This window comes from Pseudochaenichthys georgianus, chromosome 9, assembly GCF_902827115.2.
Source record: "Pseudochaenichthys georgianus chromosome 9, fPseGeo1.2, whole genome shotgun sequence".
Lineage (NCBI taxonomy): Eukaryota > Metazoa > Chordata > Actinopteri > Perciformes > Channichthyidae > Pseudochaenichthys > Pseudochaenichthys georgianus.
Genome location: NC_047511.1, coordinates 48,684,463 through 48,703,177, shown reverse-complemented (window position 1 = coordinate 48,703,177; position 18,715 = coordinate 48,684,463). Strand labels below are relative to the sequence as shown.

Here is an 18,715-nt window from a genome sequence, read left to right as displayed (position 1 = left end):
CTTTAGCATTTACTCTGTCGTATACACACACAACACTTTTGTACACAATACAGTTTATTGCCATTATTAATTTACATTAAGCGTTTCAAAACATCATAGACAACATATTCAGTCACAGGATTTCTACCATCATCATCATCATCATCATCATCATCATCATCATCATCATCATCATCATCATCATCATCATCATCATCATCATCATCATCATCGCCTGCGTTACAGTCTTTTTAACGAGGATAAGAAACAGCATTTTGTTTTTTACAGATATTGGCTTTAGTGATACAGTAATGGTGCGTTCTGGGGCTTATCTCCATGTAGATAATATGGTACCAACTACAACAAAATGAATATTTTACCGTGATTTAATTGTAATACACGTTGCAGAACTAACAACATAATGATACCAGTTTCTAAAAACCATGAATTAATGCTTTGATAAGTTTGTACACAAGACGGCAGACGAAACACTTTTGAAATGCGTGTTTTCTGAATGGAGATCTGATCAATCATGCTAAGCTAACGTTGTAGCTGCTCCGTCCACACTCACAACAACGTTATACAGACAGGAATAAAGCAGCGACTGTATTCACGATCTCATAGACAGTCTGTGGTTTGAAAATGTAAATCTTTCCTCCAGTTTCTGTGTGCTTACCGCTAGCCGCTAACGGCTGATGTTTTGGTTTTCTGATTCAACGTCAATCTGATGGAGTATAGTGCTGGAGATATTTGTACACACCAGGGAAATCTTTCAAAAGTGGAAACAAGGACTGCCATTAGCAAACGTTGACGTTACTCTTTAGAAAAAGTCAAAATCCCACGATGAGGGAATCACCTTCACTCTTAAAATAAATCATCTTGGTGTCAAATCCTACGATTTTTGTATTTGAAACCAAATTCAAACGTCAGGAGTTACTAATGCCAGAAGACGAGTATAAGTATTCAGGTATAGCATGAGGGCAATACTGTGGCGCTGATCTTATAAGATATATCAATACGTATATACATAATGCTCATGGTCTGTGTAATATTTGCCCTTTGTTCACTATTTACAGAAATGTTATTAGTAATGCAAAACATCAATGCTCCCTTTTTAAGAAACATAACAAATATAAATATATATATATATATTCCGTAGACTTATATACAATTGAGACCAATGTGTAGCTATGCTGAAAAGGACATTATTTAATTGGAAAACAACCGTATCTTGTTGAGTTGTCTTAATACCGTTCTTTAAATCCATATAATCCGACGGAGATTCTGTATTTTATATAAAAAAGAAATTTCTCTAATTTCTTTCCCTCGTTATTCAGAATTTTGAACAATTGAGACTCAACAAAGCAGGCTGATGTGTAGCATGTTTCAGTGGCAGTGTGAATGCAGTATTTCATTTGGGTTGTTAGTCTTTTTACACATCGCACCAGAAAAGCATGAACATTATTAAAAAGCAGTTTAAAAATACACTGTAAAAAATATTGCTGGAAACTGTTTGACAATAACATTCAGTCTTATCGTGAAAACAACAGATATACAACGGTATGGCTCACGCTCAGGGCTGTTTGCACCCTGTGGTTTAACAACAAAGTGCAGTTCTTCCCTGTAATCTCAAATCATCAGCGCACGGCGTTCAGGAGACGAGTTCAAGTCCAGAATCTCCGTCACGCTGCAGAGGAAAAGGCCGAGACACGACAAGTTTAATACAAAAAACCTCAGTTTCTCTTTGCGTTGAAGGCGAGTCTCGGCAGGACCTGGCACTTCAGACTTTAGGAGGAGGGACCGGCCTCAGAGCCTGCAGGAAAAACACATTCATTAATTCACTAAAGCTTTCAACATTCCATCATGTGACTTGTTATACTTTGATAGACATTTTCAACATATGACTTATTTCGAAAAAGGTTTGACAGACCAAACTTTTTTTTTTGTACAATGTTCATTATACTACATGTATGACTTTATTTCCGGCATACTAAACCATTATTTTTTTACCGCGTACTATTGATGACTTTATTTCAGACGTACCATATTATGACTTGTATTGTCCTACTTAACTATGAACTTTTTAAAATACTATACAATGACTTTATTTTCCGCGTTCTATACTATAGCCCTTTAGACATATGAGCGTCTCACTAGCACTGAGCTAGCTATCCATCCAGTTAAACCGTTTGAAAGAAAACTCCAGCGCAGTTGTCTGTTTTACTGAAGCCTCTTTACTTGGTGAAACTGTAAAGACAATACAGACATAACAGTTTATCATTGACTGCCCGACTGATGAGCTAAATAAACAGAATACTTCACACAATGAGCTACGGCGCACAAACTGAGAAGCCTAGCCGCTAGTAGCTTAGCCGCAAGGAATACTCACTGCATTCCTACAAACATAAACATTTTACATCCAACATATTCCCATGAAGCCACAGCCTGTCGGACAATAACACGCACAGACGATGCGTGAACCAGCGGGAAATACGAAGCACAGCCCATGGAGAGCAGACGTCCGTTCCTGAAAACAACCCAAGCTACACGTGGAGCACACTCGGAAACAAACAAGTTCGTTCTCCTAGCAACAGGCATCGAATAAACCACTAGCAAGAAGCAGTGTCAACCAACCACCACCAGGTGGTGCCAAAAAACAGCCAAGAAAACACACGCTCCTTTGGGTTTGGGCTTTACAACCTAAAATGTAAATATCGTTATTTATGTATCGAGTTGTTGTTTTAAGCTGCTGCAAAACATCCAACATAAAACCATCTTCATGGTGGGGGTCTCCAGCATTACCTGCACTGTAGTCTGTTGACTGAGCATCACTGGCAGCTTCCTCTGCGTGTGTGCACTGTGAGAAGCAAGAGATGGTGAAGGTGACTTTCAGCATAAAGGCCTCACTACATTCTGAAATACGGTTCATTTACTCACGTTGGCAACATGGGACTTTGTCGTTTCTTACAGATGAATCCGATCACTCCAGCAATCACACCTAACACCACTAAGAACACCGTCAGAGCGATGGGCACCGTGGCTCCTGCAGGAAGGGAAAGCAGATGGAATTAGAAAGAGAAGATCCCTGTTTCCAAAGTGCTGTCTGTGACTTCAGATGAAGACAAGCAGCCCCTCCCCACGCCCCTCTGAGAGACATCTGGTTACAAAGAACTCAATGGTGCTCTAGAGGAGATTCAGGTGGGGGGGGGGGGGGGGGTTACCTTGTTGCTGATTGGCTAATGGTTACCAAGACAACACATCGTTATGACATCACAAAGTGGCCAAAATCTGATCAGCTCATTTTCAGACAGGTTTTTATAGAAATGGATCAAAAAGAGAGAAAATCTTTGTTCCTGAAACTTTCAGAGTCTCTTTCCACAGAGGGGACACATGTTGATGTAGAAGAGACATGAAGAAGAGGGGACACATGTTGATGAAGAAGAGGGGAGACATGTTGATGTAGAAGAGACATGAAGAAGAGGGGACACATGTTGATGTAGAAGAGACATGAAGAAGAGGGGACACATGTTGATGTAGAAGAGACATGGAGAAGAGGGGACACATGTTGATGTAGAAGAGACATGAAGAAGAGGGGACACATGTTGATGTAGAAGAGACATGGAGAAGAGGGGAGACATGTTGATGTAGAAGAGACATGAAGAAGAGGGGACACATGTTCGTGAAGAAGAGGGGACACATGTTGATGTAGAAGAGACGTGAAGAAGAGGGGACACGTGTTGATGTAGAAGAGACGTGGAGAAGAGGGGACACGTGTTGATGTAGAAGAGACATGCAGAAGAGGGGACACATGTTGATGTAGAAGAGACATGGAGAAGAGGGGACACATGTTGATGTAGAAGAGACATGGAGACGAGGGGACACATGTTGATGTAGAGAAGAGACATGGAGAAGAGGGGACACATGTTGATGTAGAAGAGACATGGAGAAGAGGGGACACATGTTGATGTAGAAGAGACATGAAGAAGAGGGGACACATGTTGATGTAGAAGAGACATGAAGAAGAGGGGACACATGTTGATGTAGAGGAGACATGGAGAAGAGGGGACACATGTTGATGTAGAGGAGACATGAAGAAGAGGGGACACATGCTGATGTAGAAGAGACATGAAGAAGAGGGGACACATGTTGATGTAGAAGAGACATGAAGAAGAGGGGACACATGTTGATGTAGAAGAGACATGAAGAAAAGGGGACACATGTTGATGTAGAAGAGACATGGAGAAGAGGGGACACATGTTGATGTAGAAGAGACACGGAGAAGAGGGGACACGTGTTGATGTAGTCCCGCAGTAGCCTCACCTGTGGGGAGACCCTCGGAGGCCTCTTCGGAGGAGCAGCCGGGGGGCATCCAGCCGGCCTCACACTGACACTCGCTCCTGTGGTTACACACCTGAGGACACACGATGCACCCGGCTGGTATCATGAGTTGTTCAAAGTGCTTCAAGGTCCCTGCTACGCTCCCCTCGTGCTCTCTCAAACCTTTCCTCAGGACATGTGATGGATGGGAAGTGTCCTTCGGTGCTTTGAAAGGCACCTCTGAATATAACTATTATGAATGGCACTCTGAAGGAGGAGCCGTGTTTAATTTACCCATAACAGTCAAATCATTTAGTATCGTTGAAGCGGCCACTTTCAGCCGCGTGACTCTAACATTTGTTCCATTTCCAAAAATAAATTGTAAAGGTTTTTGCATTTGCCTTCAGCCTGATTTAGTGATGTGTAAATCACATGTAATGTAATGCAGCACGGTCTCTTCCTGCTTACACTCTAAAGTAAATACAGATCAATTGTTGAGACAAAGCTAGATGAAATGTGTAGTGTGTGTCTTTCTCCTTGTTGTTGTTTTGCTTTTTATCACAACTTGTTTGTATTCTTATTTCACTGTCATCACACCGAATGATTGGATGTCTCTTGTTTGGTATCTTCTTCTATTTATTCTTTATTATCTTGATGTATTTCTTAGTGGTTTTCAGCACTTTAAAGCTGTTAAGCATTATTTTCTGTTCTATTAAAAGCAGCAACTTCCGGGTCTGAAGAGCGAAGCCTTGACCCTGCTCTCCCTGAACCAGCCAGCAGGGGGCGACGGCTCTGTTTGAATAGAAGACCTATGAGGAAGCCTCTTTACATTTCACTTCATTTATAAACATTTTCCTGATGAGTTTTTGCTCTCAATCTCTAGTCTCAAGTTTTCTTTAATTCAGCATGATGTTAATTTAGTATATTACGGTCTTATTTAGAGTCAAATAGACGATAAAGCAGAGTATCATTTAGGGGCGGGGCTTACGTTTGACGTGTTTGTCTTGTCTTGAAAATATAGAACTTCTTCACCGCTTGTGTTTCTACTGTTCGGTCGCCTGAACATGTGTTTTTCAGTAAAATGTTGTACTTGGCTCTTCTAGTTCCAATAAGCCAAGACGGTGACGACCAAATACTGTGTGAAGTCACGGTGAATGCCTCTACTTCCTGTACACAGTATGTGAACATAAACAACAACAACAACAACTCTGATCAGTGTTGGTGGTTACTCACAGCGTGTCCTTGGCATTTGGCTGAACAGTTTGTGTTTCTGTACGCCGTCTGAAGCTCCACACACTCGTTCTGACTGCACACCTGGAGAGAAATGGACATATATGACTTTGATTGTAGATTTTAATATTAAAACATGAGCATGAAGAGCTGAGGGGACACATGTTGATGTAGAAGAGACATGAAGAAGAGGGGACACATGTTGATGTAGAAGAGACATGCAGAAGAGGGGACACATGTTGATGTAGAAGAGACATGAAGAAGAGGAGACACATGTTGATGTAGAAGAGACATAAAGAAGAGGGGACACATGTTGATGTAGAAGAGACATGGAGAAGAGGGGACACATGTTGATGTAGAAGAGACATGAAGAAGAGGGGACACATGTTGATGTAGAAGAGACATGAAGAAGAGGAGACACATGTTGATGTAGAAGAGACATAAAGAAGAGGGGACACATGTTGATGTAGAAGAGACATGAAGAAGAGGGACACATGTTGATGTAGAAGAGACATGGAGAAGAGGGGACACATGTTGATGTAGAAGAGACATGAAGAAGTGGACTTTGAGGAATAGGGGACCTTTAAGTCAAGTTGGAGACAGAAACTCCAGCTAACGTTGTCTGAAAGCTGTCCAGTGATTATGTAACGACCTTTAATCACATTCGGTTTAACAATAGTAAAAGCCAGAGACTTTAATCTCTGCGGGTCGATCACCTTTTAACTTGATCAGTTCTTTTTGAAGTGATTCATTGTGACACGCTTTACTGGCGCTGTGTTCACTGTGTTCAGCCTTTAGCAGCAACACACTCATGTGGGGGACACTTCTGCAGCCACGGAGAGTCAGGACTCAGAGACACGAGTTGAGATGCCCCAATCAACTCTGAAGAACCCAGACCCGTGTGTTTAGCTGGTTCAGAGAGAATCATCCACATGCTGCAGAACGAGAACGAACCATAGCACCTCTATCAGCTGATCCAACAGACATGAACAGGGACGTGTCTAACGATGTGTCTTTGGGACATGGTACCTTTCCTTCCCCACATCTGGTCCCCGTGTCCACCTGGCCGTAGTCTTTGGTGAAATCTCCGAAGAACGCCGCCTTGCAGTTCCCGACGTTGACCATCCGGCCGTAGTTGGGGTTGCTGCTGCCGCCCTCACAGAACAGCTTCCCACAGAAGATATCTCTGAAGACAAAGAGGGGACAGAAACGGTTAGACGGTCCTGAACGTCCTCCTCCAGCATGAGAGTCACATAATGACAACGGTATCCCAACTGTAGCTCTGAACATGACAGGATGTCTGATCGCCTAGAAGAGCATCAGGACTAAAGTAACAGACAGACAATCAGCACTTTGGAAACAGGGCTGAAACAGAGGGGATTATGGGTAATGCTGCAATGATCTGTTTGGTGTGTCAGCCAATCAGAGACAGGCCCTGTGTATATCTGAGACCTGATGAAGACCTTTAATGTTTCTGTGAGACTCACTCTCCCTGGCAGGGGATGAACCGGTCGTTGGCGGTCCTCTTGCAGAAGGACCAGAATAGTCCTCTGGTGTTGTACCTGTAGCAGAACGCTCCGGCCTCGATAGCACCTGCAGACAAGAGAGGAGTTCGTGATTTATCTCATCGCCTATACTTATTTTGCACAGCTTTGCAGAACGTGAGGTGCCTGCGAGCTGAAAGGCCAAAGTTAGCTTCCATCAAAGAAAGTGGTAAGCGTTCATATTTCTTGTAGAGAAGGTAGTGTGGAAACATCCGTCCTATTTGTGTTGCAATGAGATAAAAGAACCCCCTATAGCAATATACCCCTCCATCCTTTGTTCTCAATGGGTCAAAGATGTAATGTGGTAGTTCATACAAGGATCCTCTAAAGGAGACGGGGTTATTGGGGGAGTATTACAGAAGTGAGAATTTTATATTTCATTTTTGGCAGATCTTTTATATTTTTCCCCCTTTTTCTTGTTCTCTTTCGCAAAATACACACCATATGTTAGAGCCAGTATTTTTGTCTATAAATAGGGCCACCTAATCGTGATGTCTGTAGTCAAGTACGTATAAAGTTTAAAACTCGACTAAAGACAAAGTGCGACAGATTCAAAGGGGCATCGACGGGATCAGAGTTCAGTGTGTTCTGGCACGTTTCCACTGCAGCGGGGTCGCCCCGTTTAAGCGTCCCTAAGCGTCCTCGCTCCTCGCTGGCCGTCCGAGGCCATGGCGCATTTCCATTACAGTTGAGGACCTGGGGTAGTTACTATAGCAACGCAGTGTAGGCGGGGCTCCCGTCGAGCTCCCGCTGGATTGTATCACCCCCAAAGAGATGTAGGAACGTCGTCACCTCCTCGGTCGACCACGGTGTGCTTTTCTTTGACGTTGCCATTTGTGTAGCTCCTCCGTTTACAAAAATGCTGCATGCTTGCTTCTAGATATATATGCGACGCTAGGGATGATCTCGCGCGATCTTGTGACGATTCTCTCTGACCAATCAGCAGTCGAGAGTGTTGACGTCACTAGTTCAGCCCTTGCCTGATAGAACCACGATTTTATGGGGCCGTAAAAAGAGGGGAAAAGTACCCGCTAGCCGGGGCTACGCTATATGGAAAGGCCACCAACAACTGGCCTGGCCTCTTGAGGACGATTAAGGACGCTTAAACGTGAGCCAGTGTTTTTGTTTATAAATAGGGCCACCTAATCGTGATGTCTGTAGTCAAGTAAAGGCCCTGACAGACCAAGCCGGTAGATGTCTGGCTGTCGATGAGCGTCCTGTCGCCCAACTCAGATTGGTGCGTCCCGCACCGTTGTGTCTTTTCGGCCGCCCCCGATTCGACATGTTGAATCGGGGAGCTGTCGGCAAATATAAATCACTCTGATTGGCTGTTCAGCTTAGCGAATCAGTGCATGAGAAGCGAGGTGCGCAAACAAATGATTAAGAAGGCACACACAGACGGCTATTATTTTTCATTTTCATCCATCTGCTTCCACAAGCAACCGTCCAAGGGCTGATACCGCCAGTACCGCACGAAACAGGTTTTCGATGGACGAGTGAAAATGGAACGCACATGCTATTGAATGACGAATACCCACTACCGCCGCCTGCTGGCAAGGAGAGTTATTGCCACTCACGCATGCGCAGTGCGTACGTGCTACTTGGCCGTCAGCTGAAGTTTTTGCGGTGTGTTCCAGTGCGACTTTTGGCCAAGACGCGGGAAGAGACAGAGATGGGAAACCTGTCAAAAGACGCCTTCAAGGCACATTTTTTAACCGTTAAGTTGCCTCTAAAGTTACAGAAGCGTAAAGAGAGAGAGAGAGAGAGAGAGAGAGAGAGAGAGAGAGAGAGGAGAGAGAGAGAGAAGAGAGAGAGAGAGAGAGAGAGAGAGAGAGAGAGAGAACCTACGCTGTTTGATTTGTTTGGACTTTTGTAGCAAAGGCCTGTTTTCTTTGTTGAATGTGAAATAAGTGTATTATTTTATTTTGAGTCAACGCAAAACACAGTGTCACAAATCTTAAATTAAACAAATCTTATGGAAGGAAATGCGTTAGAAATGTCTGTTTAACGTATGGCTTGGATAGAAAGCAAAGGAAGGAAGCGACGACACGATAGTTTAGATGTTTTTAGACTCCTTCCTGCAGGAGTCTTTCACGCTGTGGGAAGAGGAATCATCGTTATATATTTTGTACCGACTTTTTAACTTATTTTTTTAGCTTGTTTATGTTCGCACCACGAGACACCAAAGCTAACTCCATGTATGTGTAAACGTACCTGTCAACAAATCTGATTCTGATTCCGAATATATACCAGACAGTAGTTCTGTTGTTTTTCCTGCAGAATAAACGTGTCTTTGATGGAGAGCCGAAGCCCCTCCCCTTTCCTCCACGGGACCTTATTTCTGAAAAAGTATTGAAGTCGATGGAGAGAGAAAGATTATCTTTCGATCCCGTTTGAATTGTGCCACGAATTACACACATGATGTTTGTCTATTTAAAAGATCATTTTGCAAGTCAAGAAAATAAAACGTTGTCGTAAAACTGTGAAGTAACACTTTGTGTGAAACGCTCAATGAACTACATCTCCCGTCTCGCACCACTAACCCAGACGGCCGCCACGTTGGAACATTTCACTTCTTCTTTCAGAATGAGGCGGAAGGTATTAAAAGAGGTGAATATCACTCCAAGTCTGGGCACGTTGAGAGCTGTACGTACACACAAGGGGAGTCAGTCGGTTCCGTGAGTCTTTCTAGTTGCGTATTTTTCATAGTCTTAACAGTTTTACGACAAACTGACTTTTTTTACCTGGAAATAATTTTTTACGATTGTCAAACATCATACGTGTAATTCGTGGCACAATTTAAACGGGATCGAAAGATACGTTTTCTCTCGCCATTGACTTCAATACATATTTTTTCCCGAAATAAGGTCCCATGTGTTCCACCGGAAAGGGAGGGGCTCTCTATTGTGTATATATAGGATATACATGTTATACATATTTGTATATAGATTTGTATTTTTGTTTCGGGGTTGTCAGAAACAGTATTTCGATCTCTCTGTCTGAACACACAAACTGAGAGATTGAGAATAAAGTTGACTTCTTGCACGCTGTAGGAGGAGGAAGGACTCACTTGCTCCGTACAGTTTGGCGCACTGGTCCATCCTCTGGGGACACTGACCGTTGAAGCAGAAACCCTGATCTCCGTCACACGGGAGCCCGTTCACCGCAAACACGTCTTCAGGACAGATGTTGCTCTTCCCGTCGCAGTGCTCCGCAAGATCGCACTCATCCTTCTGAGAGCGACATTCCCGGGAGCCAGGAGACACCTGAGAGGAGGCGGAGTCACAGGAGAGGTCAAAGCTCAGGTCAGAGGAGGCGGAGTCACAGGAGAGGTCAAAGCTCAGGTGAGAGGAGGCGGAGTCACAGGAGAGGTCAAAGCTCAGGTGAAAGGAGGCGGAGTCAAAGGAGAGGTCAAAGCTCAGGTGAGAGGAGGCGGAGTCACAGGAGAGATCAAAGCTCAGGTGAGAGGAGGCGGAGTCAAAGGAGAGGTCAAAGCTCAGGTGAGAGGAGGCGGAGTCACAGGAGAGGTGGAGTCACAGGAGAGGTCAATGCTCAGGTGAGAATATCAGAGAGGGCAAAGTACACACATCCTCTACTCAAGTAGAAGTACAGATACTCGTGTTTAAAAGTACTCTGGTAAAAGTAGAAGTACTGACTAAACTTCTTTACTCAAGTAAAAGTAAAGAGGCTTTAAAGTGTACTTCAGTAAAAAGTACCCATAACTAGCAGCTGTTTTAAAGAGTACCTGACCTCCCTTTATATCAATAGAACAATAATGTCATTGTTAGCTAATGAATGCTGAGCAACGGCAACATGACAACGTTGTGCTTGTCTTATATTGTACTTCTTAAATATAAATGTACAAATATATTACACAGTAGTATTCATGTGTCAATAAGAACACTTTTCAAATCAATTCAGTCAATTAAAGTTGGAAACATTTTCTAACATATTAGTTGATAAGAAAAAAGCCCAATGATTTATTTCCATAACAAGCTTGAAAGAAACCTTCCTATTTCTCCTTATCATAATCCATCTGAAGTTTCTGTGTTAACGGACGAGCTGCCAACACACGCATATGAGGCGATAAACCTCGGGCCCAGACCTTCATATATGTTCCTGTATGTGGCCCTCGGTGAAAAGAGTTTGGACACCCTGATTGACTGATACCTACACGACGGGAAAGAGAAATAGGGCCCCTTTAATGTTGCTCACCTGGCAGTCCTCGCAGCACCCCCCCTCTGCACACTGCACTCCCTCCTTCAGCCTGCAGGTGGTGGCGTTGCAGCACGGGTTCATGCACTCCTGTAAACAGAAACGTGTTGTTTGTCAACAGCTGCAGCATTTTGTTGATGATAATCTGAGTTCCCAAGATCCAACAACAATGCAACAAACAACTAATAAAGACATTAGGAAATAAGGAAGTGAAATAGAGAAGGTTATGTGATGCGTAATCCTTCTCTTTGTTGTGTTAAACTTCTCTGTGTTAGGTTCGATATCGTATCAGGCTTCGCCCTCTAAGGCTATCGCTATTGGGTAATCCCCACCGCACGTGTGCAGCACTGACAGATGTATTCCACGCCCACCTACGACGTGGGCGCCACCTCCGGGCTCACTTCCGTATAAATAGGAAGTAGGCCCTCCAATCCACTCCTACTGCGCCTATACTCATAGAAGCTGGGTTACATTGCGTAACCCCAGTCCTAATTTAAGTGTAATGTAAACAGCTTATTATTTGTTGGTACACGCACATCCTCAATTTGTATTTTTGTATCACTATTTCTTCTTCTGTCTGCAGTTGTTCAAAGACGCTGTTGTTGATGTAAAATGTGGTCTTTACAAAATAAAGAAAATTCCAATTAATTAAAGTCCCATAAATGTTTTGCTCAAAATTGTAGGTCCTGTGCACATGTCTGGGCCGTGTGTGTGTGTGTGTGTGTGTGTGTGTGTGTGTGTGCGTGCGTGTGTGTGTGTGTGTGTGTGTGTGTGTGTGTGTGTGTGTGTGTGTGTGTCTGTGTGTGTGTGTCTGTGTGTGTGTGTTGAAAAGCAGCAGGTCTGAACAGAGACTCAGGAATGTAGAGAACATAACTTGTGGTGAAATGATCAGGTTAAAGTGTAAAATGCATCAGGAGACAGTTTGTATATACACTTGTGTACATTGAAACACTTCACTGTAACCTGTGCGATTCAGCATTTATATATTAATACACACACACAAATATTGTAATAAACATGTCATATATTGTAGTACAATGTGCATTTTTTCACTTCTTATTTTAATATACATATTTTTAATTTATGCATTTTAATTACACATCTTACATTTTTCTCCATTATTCCATTTTTATTTTACCTTGCATTGCAGATTTTACTTCACATTCCTATGTTTATTCAAAAAATGTAATGTCTTGATTGAACATTTTATATACATTTTGAATTATTATAATTATTCTCTGTTTTGCACATTCATGCTTAAACTTGCCAGGTTTATACATTTCTTATATTTTATTTAATCTTTTATTGTTTTTACTTCTTCTTCTTATATTTGTATAAATACTTGAAAAAACGTATTTACATGAAACTCAGCGCGAGTTCATCGAATCGGTTCTCCCTCTGAATCCAGGGTCAAGCTAAGCCCCTCCCCTTCAGACCGAACCCAACTATCCATTCACCACCAGGGTCAAGCTAAGCCACTCCCCTTCAGACCGAACCCAACTATCCATTCACCACCACCAGGGTCAAGCTAAGCCCCTCCCCTTCAGTCCGAACCCAACTATCCATTCACCACCACCAGGGTCAAGCTAAGCCACTCCCCTTCAGAACGAACCCAACTATCCATTCACCACCACCAGGGTCAAGCTAAGCCCCTCCCCTTCAGTCCGAACCCAACTATCCATTCACCACCACCAGGGTCAAGCTAAGCCCCTCCCCTTCAGTCCGAACCCAACTATCCATTCACCACCACCAGGGTCAAGCTAAGCCCCTCCCCTTCAGTCCGAACCCAACTATCCATTCACCACCACCAGGGTCAAGCTAAGCCACTCCCCTTCATACCGAACCCAACTATCCATTCACCACCACCAGGGTCAAGCTAAGCCCCTCCCCTTCAGACCGAACCCAACTATCCATTCACCACCACCAGGGTCAAGCTAAGCCCCTCCCCTTCAGACCGAACCCAACTATCCGATCACCACCACCAGGGTCAAGCTAAGCCCCTCCCATTCAGAACGAACCCAACTATCCATTCACCACCACCACCAGGGTCAAGCTAAGCCACTCCCCTTCAGACCGAACCCAACTATCCAATCACCACCACCAGGGTCAAGCTAAGCCCCTCCCCTTCAGACCGAACCCAACTATCCATTCACCACCACCAGGGTCAAGCTAAGCCCCTCCCCTTCAGACCGAACCCAACTATCCATTCACCACCACCAGGGTCAAGCTAAGCCCCTCTCCTTCAGACCGAACCCAACTATCCATTCACCACCACCAGGGTCAAGCTAAGCCCCTCCCCTTCAGACCGAACCCAACTATCCATTCGACCACCACCAGGGTCAAGCTAAGCCCCTCTCCTTCAGACCGAACCCAACTATCCATTCACCACCACCACCAGGGTCAAGCTAAGCCCCTCCCCTTCAGACCGACCCCAACTATCCATTCACCACCACCAGGGTCAAGCTAAGCCCCTCCCCTTCAGACCGAACCCAACTATCCATTCACCACCACCAGGGTCTAGACCCCGTCTCTCCTGATTGAAGTAAAGTTTATTCAACGCTAAATTGGATCAACTCTTACAAATGTTCCCCCAGGATAAAAAAATATTGTGATTCAGTTTGTGTCTGTTCTTTTCACGATAATCGCCCAAAAAAAAAATATAAATTAATAACTGTTAAGCTTCAGGGCAAAATGAACGCAGACGCCATCACTTCATACAACCCAAACATCTTTAGGAGAGTTCAAAGATGTTTCTGCACGTCGGCCAATTATCCGTCAGAATCACAACAACAACAACAACGAGTTCAGACGGAGGAGAAATGTTGTGGTGGTTTGAAAAACATTCAGGTATCAACACGTCTCGGATCAGAGCATCAAGTACTCAGATCTAGTACTTTAGTAAAAGTAGAAGTACTCAGATCTTGTACTTGAGTAAAAGTAGAAGTACTCAGATCTTGTACTTGAGTAAAAGTAGAAGTACTCAGATCTTGTACTTGAGTAAAAGTAGAAGTACTCAGATATTGTACTTGAGTAAAAGTAGAAGTACTCAGACCTTGTTCTTGAGTAAAAGTACAAGTACTCAGATATTTTACTTGAGTAAAAGTAGAAGTACTCAGATCTTGTTCTTGAGTAAAAGTAGAAGTACTCAGATCTTGTTCTTGAGTAAAAGTAGAAGTACTCAGATCTTGTACTTGAGTAAAAGTAGAAGTACCAGAGTGTAGGAATACTCTGTTACAGTAAAAGCATTCAAAATGTTCCTCAAGTGAAAGTAGAAAAGTATTCTCATTCTAAATATAGTGAAAGACAGTGAAAGTAGTCGTTGTGCAGATTGGTCCATTCCAGAATAATATCTATGATATGTTTTATAATGATTGATCATGAAAGTGTTCTCAAAGCTGGTGAAGGTGCAGCTAGTCTGAAGTACTTTGTAGACTGCAGGGTAGCTGGTGGAGGTGCAGCTAGTCTGAAGTACTTTGTATACTGCAGGGTAGCTGGTGGAGGTGCAGCTAGTCTGAAGTACTTTGTAGACTGCAGGGTAGCTGGTGGAGGTGCAGCTAGTCTGAAGTACTTTGTAGACTGCAGGGTAGCTGGTGAAGGTGCAGCTAGTCTGAAGTACTTTGTAGACTGCAGGGTAGCTGGTGGAGGTGCAGCTAGTCTGAAAGTACTTTGTAGACTGCAGGGTAGGCTGGTGAAGGTGCAGCTAGTCTGAAGTACTTTGTAGACTGCAGGGTAGCTGGTGGATTCACTCCAGGTGGAACTAAAGTCTGATTCAACACTTGGTTAGATTTCACATCATTCATCCACATCTGTGAAGTAACTAATGGTATTCAATACATGTAGTGGAGGAAAAGTACACCATGTACCTCTGAACTGTAGTGGAGTAGAAGAACACAGTAGCATAACATGGAAATACTAAAGTACAGTACACGTACCCCAACATAGTACTTAAGTACAGTACTTGAGTAAATGTACTTAGTTACTTTACACCACTGTCTTAAACCCTCACTACTTGTTTTAATTCAAATGAAATCCTACCTCCTATTCTCCGAGTCTCATTTCTCCGGATCACATTTTTGCCGTGTGCATGCTGAATCATGTTTTGCTCCGAAATAGATCACAAAAACACTTCAGAGTAAAGGTTACACAAACAAAGCAATAACAAACAGTATTGACTAAAAGGGAACCTGCACTGACAGAACTCAAATATGTCCATTTATCTCTCCTATTTAACAGCGATGGTTGCACCACATCCTACTTAATAGACCCAAGATTTAGTGCAACGCCATCGCTCTTAAATAGAAGAGTTAAATGGACTAACCTCATTTTGCAAGGTATTACAAATAATTGAACTGGAGTTTTGTTACTGCAAGATCTCCTAAAGTCAAAGTTTGTTGTTGTTTTTTAACATTTCTATTTGTTCGGATCTATGTGAGCGGATAACTTACGCTTCATCTAACTTTGTTTTTGTCAGTATTTAATATTTTCTTAATGTACATGATTTAATTTCATATTCTGTTTTTGTACTTATCATATTCTATTTACATGTATATAGACTTTTTGAACTATTTTGTATTTTACATGTTGCATTGTTGTAGGAGCTCGGGTCAGAAGAACTGTAGCTTATGAGCATCTGACAATAAAACCTTTGAATCTTATGAACTGGATCATTGTTGATGTAGTAAATTAAAACCAAACGAAAGCAGCAAGGCCATATTAAGGCCATAACAGATTTATATTCCCGTACCTCCACAGTGCCGCAGTCACATTGCTCCCCCGCCTCCATGAAGCCGTTCCCACAGACGCCCGGGGTTACCAGGGATTTGTAGTCCGGTTTGTCCAGCAGGCAGCCGGGGCTTCGGCCCGTCAGATATTTCTCATAGAAGTTGGTGCTGCAGCCGCTGAAAGTGCGAGGCACATTGTAGCTGGGGGAACAAGGAACACATGTTAAAGAAAAACATAAAACAAAAATCCCTTTAACCATAGCTAAAGGCGGCTAATGTTGGGCTATAAAGGAACTACAGCACGGTCACATGACTTCACGTCATCACCGCTAAGCTAAAGGTGGCTAATGTTCGGCTATAAAGGAACTACAGCACGGTCACATGACTTCACGTCATCACCGCTAAGCTAAAGGTGGCTAATGTTGGGCTATAAAGGAACTACAGCACGGTCACATGACTTCACGTCACCACCGCTAAGCTAAAGGTGGCTAATGTTCGGCTATAAAGGAACTACAGCACGGTCACATGACTTCACGCCACCACTGCTAAGCCAAAGGTGGCTAATGTTGGGCTATAAAGAAACTACAGCACGGTCACATGACTTCACGTCACCACTGCTATGCTAAAGGTGGCTAATGTTGGGCTATAAAGGAATTAGAGCACGGTCACATGACTTCACGTCACCACCGCTAAGCTAAAGGCGGCTAATGTTGGGCTATAAAGGAACTACAGCACGGTCACATGACTTCACGTGACCACTGCTATGCTAAAGGTGGCTAATGTTGGGCTATAAAGGAATTAGAGCACGGTCACATGACTTCACGTCACCACCGCTAAGCTAAAGGTGGCTAATGTTGGGCTATAAAGGAACTACAGCACGGTCACATGACTTCACGTCACCACCGCTAAGCTAAAGGCGGCTAATGTTGGGCTAGAAAGGAACTACAACACGGTCACATGACTTCACGTCACCACCGCTAAGCTAAAGGAGGCTAATGTTGGGCTATAAAGGAATTAGAGCACGGTCACATGACTTCACGTCACCACCGCTAAGCTAAAGGCGGCTAATGTTGGGCTATAAAAGAACTACAGCACGGTCACATGACTTCACGTCACCACCGCTAAGCTAAAGGTGGCTAATGTTGGGTTATAAAGGAACTGCAGCACGGTCACATGACTTCACGCCACCACTGCTAAGCTAAAGGTGGCTAATGTTGGGCTATAAAGGAACTACAGCACGGTCACATGACTTCACGTCACCACTGTTATGCTAAAGGTGGCTAATGTTAGGCTATAAAGGAACTACAGCACGGTCACATGACTTCACGTCACCACCGCTAAGCTAAAGGCGGCTAATGTTGGGCTATAAAGGAACTACAGCACGGTCACATGACTTCACGTCACCACCGCTAAGCTAAAGGTGGCTAATGTTGGGCTATAAAGGAACTACAGCACGGTCACATGACTTCACGTCACCACCGCTAAGCTAAAGGAGGCTAATGTTGGGCTATAAAGGAACTACAGCACGGTCACATGACTTCACGTCACCACCGCTAAGCTAAAGGCGGCTAATGTTGGGCTATAAAGGAACTACAGCACAGTCACATGACTTCACGTCACCACCGCTAAGCTAAAGGTGGCTAATGTTGGGCGTGATGACATTTAATCGTCTCATTTAGACTCTTGTTAGCAGCCTCCGTTTTTAAATCCACCAGTGGGGTATTTACTGATATATTTGATGTCGTAGAACAAAACGTTAAAATGTCTTCAGCTTGTGTTAACCACAGACCTTATTTCAGGATAACATCTAAAAACACATTATGGAATACGTCTGTCAGTCAACAGACGGCAAGTGCTAAAATGCTGACTCATTTCAGGGTTTTAGGACTCATTCCCGCACCACTTTAAGAGAGATTTGTGTTACCTGAGTGCTGGAGCCATGATGCAGCTGTCTCCAGTGCAGGGGCAGGCACTGGAGTCATCATGGTTCATCCCCAGGTTGTGACCCATCTCATGAGCCAGTGTCGCCCCAACTGCGATGGCCCTTTCCGTGTGATCCTGAGAGCAGACGCAATTATATATTTAATTACTCAGCATTTTATATTTTGACTTCAACCCAAACTAATCAGGTATAGCCATTATTACCATTCAGTGCTGCTATTCCCATCTCACCAAAGATGTGCTTTGTGTATTTTCTGTAATATATTAATATCTTGTTAACAATCGAAACACTATATGTATCCTTGGGGGGGGGGATAGAGTTTTGGGCCCTCCTGGCTTCTCTCTCTTTCTTCCCGGACTGCAACCGGACAACATGTAACAAATAAAGTCAACTTTTGTACCTCCATTGCACCGCCTCCGACTCCCTATCTCTCGGCACTACAATATACAAATGTGTATATTATAATTATTAACAGCATAGTTACAGTGGTTGATTAAATTCCAACCAGGAAACGGGTTCAATTAAGCATTGGATTAAAGCATGAATGCACGCAGGCTGACTCGTGATAGAACTATCTGTTTCCTCAATATTCCTTTCCTTCCTAGTTTCTGACCACAGCAGCGTTCCCAGTACAGAGTCTAGAAGTCGGCTGCACCACAGTTGAAGAAATGTCAGACATCAGACTTCCTCTTTGCAACGATAGAGGGCTGGAGTTTTGGTTTGATGGTGATAGATACATTGGTTGGCTTATTAATGACATTTCAAAG

The 18,715-nt window shown here is 43.5% G+C and overlaps 1 protein-coding gene across 2 annotated transcripts in view; it reads right to left on the bottom strand.

The window, feature by feature from the left end:
• Positions 1–36: 36 nt before the first annotated feature.
• Positions 37–18,715, bottom strand: part of LOC117452478 (disintegrin and metalloproteinase domain-containing protein 28-like) — a 43,093-nt gene continuing 24,414 nt past the window's right edge. For both annotated transcript variants that reach the window (XM_034091146.2, XM_034091147.2), the window contains exons 11-21: positions 17,931–18,064; positions 16,030–16,207; positions 11,286–11,375; positions 10,141–10,336; positions 7,014–7,119; positions 6,556–6,712; positions 5,530–5,610; positions 4,300–4,390; positions 2,917–3,022; positions 2,782–2,836; positions 37–1,792 (exon numbers count right to left, since the gene is read on the bottom strand). In XM_034091146.2, the coding sequence (XP_033947037.1) occupies positions 1,760–1,792; positions 2,782–2,836; positions 2,917–3,022; positions 4,300–4,390; positions 5,530–5,610; positions 6,556–6,712; positions 7,014–7,119; positions 10,141–10,336; positions 11,286–11,375; positions 16,030–16,207; positions 17,931–18,064 (1,227 nt within the window). In that variant the 3' untranslated portion in view covers positions 37–1,759. The remainder of the gene's footprint in view (positions 1,793–2,781; positions 2,837–2,916; positions 3,023–4,299; positions 4,391–5,529; positions 5,611–6,555; positions 6,713–7,013; positions 7,120–10,140; positions 10,337–11,285; positions 11,376–16,029; positions 16,208–17,930; positions 18,065–18,715) is intronic.